Source organism: Lytechinus variegatus, chromosome 3 (genome assembly GCF_018143015.1).
Source record: "Lytechinus variegatus isolate NC3 chromosome 3, Lvar_3.0, whole genome shotgun sequence".
In the NCBI taxonomy this organism is placed as follows: Eukaryota; Metazoa; Echinodermata; class Echinoidea; order Temnopleuroida; family Toxopneustidae; genus Lytechinus; species Lytechinus variegatus.
Genome location: NC_054742.1, coordinates 32,578,859 through 32,589,465, shown reverse-complemented (window position 1 = coordinate 32,589,465; position 10,607 = coordinate 32,578,859). Strand labels below are relative to the sequence as shown.

General features: G+C 36.6%; 1 protein-coding gene across 1 annotated transcript; it reads right to left on the bottom strand.

Moving 5' to 3' along the window:
• Nucleotides 1–3,973: 3,973 nt before the first annotated feature.
• Nucleotides 3,974–10,277, bottom strand: LOC121410802. Its single transcript, XM_041603116.1, has 2 exons — nt 9,604–10,277; nt 3,974–7,578 (listed from the first exon to the last, which is right to left on the bottom strand). The coding sequence occupies exon 2, from the start codon at nt 7,570–7,572 to the stop codon at nt 5,800–5,802; it is 1,773 nt and encodes a 590-aa protein (XP_041459050.1). The 5' UTR covers nt 7,573–7,578; nt 9,604–10,277; the 3' UTR covers nt 3,974–5,799.
• Nucleotides 10,278–10,607: the final 330 nt, after the last annotated feature.

Below are 10,607 nucleotides of genomic sequence, written 5' to 3'. Positions count from 1 at the left end.
TCACAATTTCAGCATAATGCTTAAAGATTATCTTCTGTTATATTTTATTCAACTGAATCTTTAATTTTGTGTGATGGTCTTGACCTTTAAAGCATGTTGCCATTCGGACCTGTGAAGTTATATTGATGTTATTTTGATGTGGGAAGGGAAAATTCTGTATCACCGATAGGTGCCTGTAAGTTTCCAGAGAATATAATAAATACAGTCATATAGTGTCTTACTAAAAAATATAGGCCTTAGATTTTGGTAAAACTAGCATTCACTTGTACATATTTTCTTTATTTTTGCACCGCAATAATTGTTTGTATATATAAGAATATGTGTAAATGCCGCACTGATAATAAAGTTATAACTTTGAAATAAAAGAAATGTTTTGAATTGATTCATATATTATATTACTGTTATGGTTGTGATTTATTAATGTTTGTATTACTATTCTGAATGTTTAATGTCTTTGCTAATTTCACCTTCTTGGAATACGTCTTTGCTTTTATTATTAGTCAGTCAACCATTTGCCCCCCTATCGGGAGCTGAGTGCATGACTCATTATGATGGAACGATTTAATACTTTAACATGCGTTCGAACTTTTATTTTATTCAGAGAATAAGTGTTAAAAGTTAAGTATAATTTGCTGGGTGTCCTCCCTGGCAACCCTGTGTAGATAACATTAGCAAAGCATGCAGAATTATTCTGCGTATGCTGACTCAACCATACGCAGTGTGCAGTTGGTAGATTGTTTTTAAAAAAAGCGATTCGGTCACTCTAAAAAAATACCCCTCTCTTTGACCATTCTATAAGCAACAATCATGGGACAAAATGTTTTCATTCTCCAATGTATATCTCTTGATGCAGAATAATTCTGATAACTATTTTTTAAAAATAATATTCTATTTTCTTCCTCTTTCAAATCAGTAAGTCAACAATTCATATAAATAAAGATTCTTTGCATGTATACAATCAATAAACAATCAAACAAATAAATATATCAATATCAATGAGATTACAAATATTTTTCAAATGATTACAAATGAAATTAAACTGCCAAATTTCTCTTCTATAACAATGTGAAAGCAGAGAGAAAAAACCCCATATCTATCGACAAAATAACAAACAAAAAAACTTTGTAAAGGATGACTATTTTCCCTGAATAGAATAGAAATAATCTCTTTTGCTCATAGTAATTGTACAAGAAATAAATTTTAAAAGGGATAAAAGATTATTTCAAAGGTTAATTAGAGGAAGATTATTATCATAAAACGTCCCTACACACTCACCTAACCCCCATACCCCCTCCCCCTCATCTCTCTCCCCTGACACTCACACAATCTCACTTCAAACTCACCATCACCCACAGCTCCCCCCCTTCCCTGTCACAGAACTCACACACCCTTATACACACGTACACCCACACATAATGCATCCTGCTCTGGTACAACTATCTGTATTTGAACAAATAAACAAAACAGAAACAAAATGAAGCAACCATAGTCCCCCCTAAATTTTAGTTGGGGGATGGTCCCCCTAAATTTGGTTTTGATAACCTTTTTTTATTTTATTTTTATTATTTTTTTTTTGCTTGTCAACTTTTTTTCCTGCGTCCCCCCTAAATTCACGTGAACCCCCCCCCCCCTGAAACGTGTGTTCCCCCCTAAAATTTAGGTTGATGACCTTTTTTTTTGTGTGTGTGCTTGTCAAAATGATGATGACTTTTTTTTTTTTGCTTGTCAAAAAATTTTTGGTTAGCAACTCATACAATTTTAGGTTCAAAACCTTTTTTGGGGGCGCTTGTCAGATTTTTTACCTGTGTCCATCCCAAAATTTCAGGTGGACACCCCCTAAATTTTCTGGCTTCCGCCGCCAATGGAAGCAACCAATACATCCATAGTATTAAGAAAGGTGTGCATTGATTTCATCCCCAGCTTCCCCTTTTTAAACGCTATTTGATATTCAGTATCTCTATCTATCACGTTTTAAATTATCATTTAAATTTTAATCTATCACGTTTTAAATTACCGTGATACTGCCATCTCCGACAAATGAAGGAACTGTTTAGTGCAGTCTGCAGATCGATACCTCGAAATATGTTCCATACATAAACAGGACACCGCTTCGAAAACCACTATTGGTATTCGTATTATTGATAAAAGCAGCAGTAATAACGAAAGAAGAAGAATCATATAATGATGATGATGAAGAAGAAGATGGTCGTGCTGATGATGGAAATGATGGTGATGATAACAATAATGATAAATATAATGACATAATGACGTGAAATGTTGATAACAGCTAGAAGTATTAGTAGTCGTAAGTAGAAGAAGAAGAGGAAGAAGTAGTAGTAGTATGTAGTAGTAGTAGTAGTAGTAGTAGTAGTAGTAGTAGTAGTAGTAGTAGTAGTAGTAGTAGTAGTAGTAGTAGTAGTAGTAGTAGTAGTAGTAGTAGTAGTAGTAGTAGTAGTAGTAGTAGTAGTAGTAGTAGTAGCAACAGTAGTAGTAGTAGTAGTAGGGGTAGTAGCTGAAGGCGATAATGATGATGAGGAGGATAATAAAAACACATTACAGGAAATTGACAATAGGTGCGTCATGAAACTCGCATCTACACTTCGAAACAAGAGAAATATATGGATATATCACATATTTACGTATGCGATTGAAAAAAACAACATCATTTATTGTTCAAACTAGAAGCCAGAAATAGAAATCGTCCGAAAACTCAATTTACCTAATTGATCGTGGGCCTGGCAGCCACTGAACAGCGCCTAATCGACGTTGCTCTATATTAAATCGTGAATTGAACGCCAAACAGGGTAGCATTTTTTAAACGTCTTTTGGTACGACGCATCGGCCAGGGCTTGAACTCCCGACCTACATGTTGTGAGGTGGACGCTCTACCAACTGAGCCAACATTGATTGATACTTTTACCAGGACAATTTTAAATTTTCGTTCGTCTGAAATCTCCATTTTTACCTCGCTCCCTCTGCTATCTCGTACAAACATATCTGATAAAACAGGACGGTAGACAAACAACTATTTCAGAAGTCAAACATATTTAGAAATATTGATTTATTATTTGTGCATTATTACTCAGTATGTATGTGCAGCGTGCTTTATGAAGAAATATCCCATTTCGACCACCGAAAAAATATTTATTTTCCTCGCCCATCTAATGTGTGCAAAGTATATCATATTAACATGATTAAGAAAACTCTTTGGATGGACAAGCATGGGGTCGCTGGTTTCACGTATTTGTAATTCATCGGATTAATTGCAGCTCTAAATAATACGGGACAATGTCCACCAGAATTAAATATACTGTTTATATACATGATTGTAAAATATATATTTCGTGATCATATAACGCCTTTTTATCGCTCGCTCATTGTCCCGTCGTGATATCTTAAGCTATTATCGGAAGCATAATGTAACCACAAACTAGACAACAGATTGATACCCATGCCCCTTACTCCTCCCCACCCCCTACACAAACACTTGTATAAATGCATTACTAATGTCAAGGCAATATGATACCATAATTTCAGATAAACACACTTTGTGAATGAAAAGAAAATTGTCAATTCGTCTTCTACCAACTCGTCCACACATGGTCTACTTTCATTTATTCTAATGCCATTCCGTCCATCAACGTTTTGTCTAACAATCATTCGGTCCAATCATCACTTCGTCTAATCACCATTTCGTCTCATTTAACCAGTTGGTCTAATATCAATTTCATTTTCATTCATTTTGCACAATTTGACGGACTAAATGGCTATTGGACCAACTAGTTATTAGATGGAATGACATTAGACTAGATGAAAGTAGACACTTTCTGTCCATATCGGAGGAAAGAGTTTAAATCTTATATCAAATTATCAAATTGCATGCCTGAGCATCCTATAACATCTTTTCTCTGTATACTGGTCATTTTAATTGCTAACTCCATAGTAGATAAACCCGTTATGCATTTTGCTCACCTTTCTTTTGTCACAATGAAAACATAAGTTTTCAGCAGATTTCTTAGAAGAGAAATCGGATAAAAAATAGAATTTCAAACAGGTTTTATTTGTTCGATTTTACATTGTAATTTACTCGCGTGGCATGTTTATGTTTATCTGCACTATACTGTATCATGGGCCTAGGAAGTGGGGTGCTGCGTGTATTATTCTCCATAGGCAGCACCCCCTAAAATTCTGGTAGATGTGAAAAAATGGATAAATGTAACCAAAATGACCTACATTTTTTAGTGACCCCCCCCCCATTTTTTTTCGATCAATATGACCTTCATTGTTTTAGTGAAACCCTTTTTTTCTCGGGACCAAATATGACCTTCAATTTTTTAGTGAAACTTTTTTTTTTGGCTTGTCAAATTCACATCAGCACCCTCCAGTAAAGAAATCGTTTCCAGGGCCCTGTATGGTGTCACCCAGTACCACTATAAGTATCTGACATTTAACAAATAAATGCGAATGTAGCAAAGGATTGAAATAAGTGGCATCCAATTGGTATTGAATGGCTATATCTGTTGTAAATATTCTTCATATCTTTTTGCAATTATACTGTTGTCATTGAAGCATTACATTTGCATTTATTCGCTAAAATAGAAATATTTTCAGCTGAAGCTGAAATGAAATATAATTCGTCTTTATTACACAGTCATCGTAAATATATATATCATATCAAGAATCATAACAGACACCACAACAAGAATTGAATTGTTTGTGTGCAACTAAAAGGATGAAATATTACGAGAAAAAACAGTTATCCTACCTGAAATGAATTTACTCCAATTTTATTCACAAACGTGATTATTCGCCTGCAATCTTACTTCTATTGATGTTTATCATTTTAATGGTCAAATATGCCATTCTTTCTTTTTGGGAAGATGTTAGATTTGGAATACACCTTTTTTCATCATAGATTTTACATGTTTCTATACTAGGCCTTATTAGAGGAGTAACGCTACATTGAGCTTTCAAGCCTGCATCTATCGCTCGATTTTATATGAAATTAAACATGGAAAGTTTTTCATAAAGCCTTCCGTAATCAATTGTACATAACACTTGATGAACAACTTCTGGAATATACGAATTGCCAAAGTACGAGTCGGATAATTTGGAAGTGAAGTATTATTTAATTTTAGTTTGAAACAGCCTCATTGAAATTAAAGCTTTTTTTGGTTCATGTTAACAAAATACATGCATAGGCCTATTTCAGTTTTATCTAATGACATTTATCATTAAAAGTATAATGACAAGCCTCTTTTGATTCCATTCTTACGGACAGCTTCATGACGCAAAACCAGTATCGATGCTTCACAAACAAATAAGATCAAGTCATTACTCATTCTTATTTGACAGGTCGGACCAACTGGGTCTATACTTCAATAGCATGAGTATTGTCGTCTTTTCTCGATCAATTCATGAGCAGAGTCCAAACGCATTCTGACATAGACCAAAAGATAAGCACGATATACAAAAATATATATACAGAACGAACCACAATAAACTCCAGAATACACGGCAGAAAATTATAGACTTAAACTCAAAACTAAACAATAAAGAGAGAAAGATGAAGGCATCGCTTTGTAACTTTTGAAAAAGCGCTTAATAAGAAGTAATTATTATTATTCATTGACATTTGCAATTATATATGTGTCAGTTCAAATCCAGAATAGATATCAGAGTTATTTCCAGAAATTTGTTGATATAAGGAGAAAATGGATGATTCACACTGTTTGGGCAGAGATACAAGATGTAAAAGTAACACCCTAGTTGCCAAACATGGGCTCATTGGTTGCCACATTAAACTATTGATGAGTCTTCCAGGTAAGATAGGGGAATGTGGTTAAGTCGAGAATTCATCAAATCACAAACAAGGAGTTGATCATGACCATAGCCCTGATACGTGATCATTCCTTCGGGAGAGTTGAACTCGTTAGGTTGGTTGCCTCTGCGTCCGAAGGTATTGATGACACGGATGTGATTGATATCAGCAATGTCAACAACAAGAAGTCGATGATGATGTACATCCTGAACAGCTACAACGAACCGAGTTGGACTCAACCAACACATTCCAGTAGGCCTTGCAAGGCCAGGGATGCAGGCATTGGTAAAGTTGTGAACATTGCTCTCCCTATCAACGAACCACATGGTTCCATTCAGGGCGTCACTAACCAGGATCTCTTGAAAACTATTGATTGCTACATATTTTGGACTTGATACAGTCATTGGGGGTCTTGGAAATGATAAGTGTCCAACCTTACGTTTCGTACCAATGTCAATCTTCTGCAAGACACCATCCCCCGATTCCATAAACAGACATATATAAAGGATTTCCCCATCATTTGCAATAGCTCGCGGAACCGTTCCTCTCTTAAACTCCATGAAAACTTCATACTCGTCAGAGTCCGGTCTTACAAGCAGCAGTTTCTTTCGTTGAGAATCGCATACAATGATACTGTCATTCTTTAAGACGGTGAGGTCGCAACACCCAGTTGCCTTGGCCTCGTCACGGTTGTACAAAGTTATATTCTTCACAATCTCGTTTGAATCTCTGTCGATGATATTCAATGCATCTGTTTCTACAACAACTTTGTTACCATTGCTGAGTACATCTACGCTGTAGGGATGGTCTAGTCTCCTCCCCGTTTTTTGATGATCGTTAGCAACCACTTGTTGAGGAGAAACAGAAATGGTTGGTTTAACCTTTCCACCATTAACTGCATTTGTTGCATCAGATGGCAAAGATCTGTGAAGTGGAGACCGGTCAGATCTTCTGGAACGGGAATCTTCCACTGTTTCTATCGATTTCAGCGTGGTTGTAGACGATGCCACTTGGGAACGTCGGTTAATTGAACAGGCACTCCTTGCTCTCGCAGCATGTATGGGTGGATGTGGAGTAAGCTCCAAGTTGGTAGTGGATATCGTAGGCATAGATTGCTCAGGAGAGGAAGATAACTCTGGAGGAGTGGTGATACGAGCTTTGAACTCCTGCTTAGTGTCTTCCACTCCGAACATGTCATACAGATTGAACTGTTTCAGGAACTGTTGGATCTGTTGTTGAAACCTGTCGACCTCCGTCTGCACCATGTTGATCTCAACCCCTGATACACAGATAACAGATTCGTTGATGGCTAGTTGACCTGCATCCAACTTCAACTGCTCTGCCCTCTCGACAAACTTATTTTTATCAAAGTCTGAAGAATATTTCCCTTCATCTATTTGCTGGATGAAGGATTTCAATCGGTTTTGGTAATTTTCGATCTTTTGCTTCTTTTCCTTCAAACTCTTACGATTCTTTCGGTTTTTATCTGAGATGGCATCCTCTAGTGGTTTGAAAAATAATTTCAATGTCTCAACTGCTTTATCTTTGACTTCTTTAATGGTGTTGATTGCCTTCTCGTGGTCTACAATTGTTTGTTTCAATGCGTATTCTGTATTACCCTTAACTGGTTTTAGTCCAACATCATTCCATTGACGTAGATACTGCTTCTGAGATGCAATAATATCCGCCTTCGATGTTGAATTTCGAGAGCGGCACCTAGCCGTCAACGCTCGGTTCCTTGGTCTTGACATCAGGTCCTAAATCACGTACACACAAAAGATAAAAGCTGGATTTAAAAATCTATGATAATTTAATTCGGTAAGAATATGTTTAAAGTAGTTTGCTTCCCCGTTTCATCCGAGGGCCTGAACTATAAGTCCCATTTCCGTACAACATCAATATATATTTTCATAATTTCATAAGGAAGAAGAAGGAATTAGATTTGTCTACAACCTCTGAAGTCATGATGAAATTATAGGTTCATAGGCCCGTATTCTGAAGTCGGGTTTAACTTAGACCATGGTCTAACTCTGTGCTAAAATTAAGGGAAGCCAAATGTCTCCAAATTTTGTTAACAGTGAATGCTTTTCATGTTAACTGTGCTCTTCACTAACTATATAATGGTGAAGACAATTGTCATACTTATCCTTCCGAGGCAGTTAATAATGTTTTGGGAGTCAAATGAGCTGATATATTGAACCTCTACTGTTAGAGATTTATTTAACAACTAGCATTCCATAGTTAACCACAACTTAAAACCAGAGTTTAAATCAAACCCGACTTCAGAATACAGGCCATAGTCTATAGATTCCCTTCTTGAGGAAAAAATTAACATGTTGGCCTACATGCTGACCTTTATACTTTGTTATACGTTGTGTTCCTAAACTCCTTGCAATAACCCCATATACAGTACTGAGTAATCCAGTGGTGCATTGGCCTTCGTGATATATATATTTTAAAAAAATAAAGTTTGCTATATAACTTTTTCAAGTATTTTCATCCTTTTCCCTTTCCTATTCTTTCGCTTCTTTTCTTTTACGTAAAAGAGTTGGGGTCCATGCCCCCCCCCCTGATTGCACCATCAGGGGCCCGTTGCAGAAAGAGTTGCAATCAATCGCAACTCTAAAAATCATGCGCAGCTTGATTTTCAACCAATCAACAGCGCGCATTTGGGACTTGCGAATGATATTTTGACTTGCGTTTAAACGCAACTCTTTCTGCAACGGACCCCTGTTCATCAATGGTGCAATCAATGGTCAGGGGAGCGTTTCATGAAGGGACTTTGTCCGACAATTTCTGTTTTATCGGACAATTGCCATAGTAACAGTACCTCTCAGCCAATCAGAATCAAGGAAAGATGTCAGGTCTGACAACTTGTCGGACAAAAAATGTTGATGAAACGCTCCCCAGGTGCATTTTTTTTGTGATGCATGAAAAAATACAAATAATAGACCATAACAGTATATATTCAAGGTAAATCACCATCATACTGTACCGATGTAGATGCGTGTATTCCTTAACCAATTTCACATTAATTTTCCTACGAACTTGGCGGGTGGTAATGATAACGATCTATTTCAGCCTCTCTCGCCGAGATTTCAATTTACATACTGTATACCCAGCAAAAAAGAATTGATCTTTGATATTTACAAGATAACATTAAATACCCCTGTGTTTATAGCAACACATGATACAATAATGATTCATTACGGTGTTTCGATTTCAACATGTCTTCGCAAGCGAGGGGGATAATGAGGATAACATTCTTTTACACTCTCATGCACCCCCCTTGTAATCAGTGCTTTTCTTGCAATTACTAAAACGTTAATCATTATTTAATTTTCAAATAAAGACAAATATGACCAAATACTAGTATTACGTTTATATTTATTCCCTTTCTTTTGAAACTGGTCATGCAGAGTCAAATTGGTTATTTGGTGGGTGAGGTATTTTTCTTAACAAAACCATGCCCCCATGATAGGTGATACTGCAGCAGCTACAGAACATACTACTAATTATTGACAGTAAATTAATTACTCTGGCTTTGTCTAATTATGAATAAAAGGTAATATTGTGCAGACATGCTCAATAGTTTGTTTGTGGGGGTGGTAAATGCTTTGTGTGAAGAAGGGGGTTTGAACAAACCTCCTTGACACAATTAAGGACATTTTTATTTGTAATAGTTATCCTTTCATCTTCTCTGTTTACCCTGCCATACATCAAATGTCATATTTGAGAGATTCTCTTAACTATAAAAAATAAGAAACATTAGGCATACTTACTGGTGTAGACAATTATTATTCCAAGTAACAATGTGCATGTATCAAACGCCAACGTGTCCACTGTGATATCAATTAGCACGGTGTCTTATGGCCGGATGGACAGTGTACACGTGTCGTGTATCCAATGGAAAGACGAACGCTATTCATGAGTATCTTGAAATTAAATATGCCTTAACTAAGTTACGAAGGAAAAAAACTTGTACTGTAAGAATGATATTCCTTCCGAAGATATCATAAGATATGTTGTGCTTGGCTTAGACCTCACTTTTACAGTTTGTTAGGACAGCGAAACGGGTTGCTAAGTTACATGTATGGCATGTGGTCTCAGGGACTCCCCCATTGGGTACGTAATGCCTATCTTTACAGTCACGGTTCAAAACACACGTAGACGTTGGAAAAAAATAATTTTAAAAATGTTTAGGCATTTGTGGATCATAAATTGCTCGGCTGGGGCACAAGCTTTCTTAAACAAAATAGTTTTCTATCGTCCATTTTATCCCAGTAATTCCACGTGTTTTTATTAGTACATCGACAGATTCGAAAACACCGGTGTTGTTTCAACACCAATGTTAGATGTATATATATATATATACAGTACCATTCAAAAGTACTGTACAGTACCATATACAGCAGTGGCGTACCGTGGGTCACGGCATTGGGGGGGCACCAGCAAAAAATTTGAGTCACTTAGTGAGCGCGCGAAGCGCGCTCAGTTGTCAGGTATACTGACCTAATGGAGACATTTTAAGGAAGCACTTATAGTCATTGTAATCACGAATGAAAATACGCATCTCAGCAATCAAATAATGCGAGCGCGAAGCGCGAGCTGAAAATTTTTGATATTCAGATCTAAAAAGGGACATTATAATCGATTTTGTAATCATGATACGTACTTGTCTCGCTAAACAATGCGAGCGCGAAGCGCGAGCCGAAATATTTGTATCTTGACCCCAAACAGGGAGCTCTTAAGGACTATATTTTAGGAATCCCTTAATAGTATACAT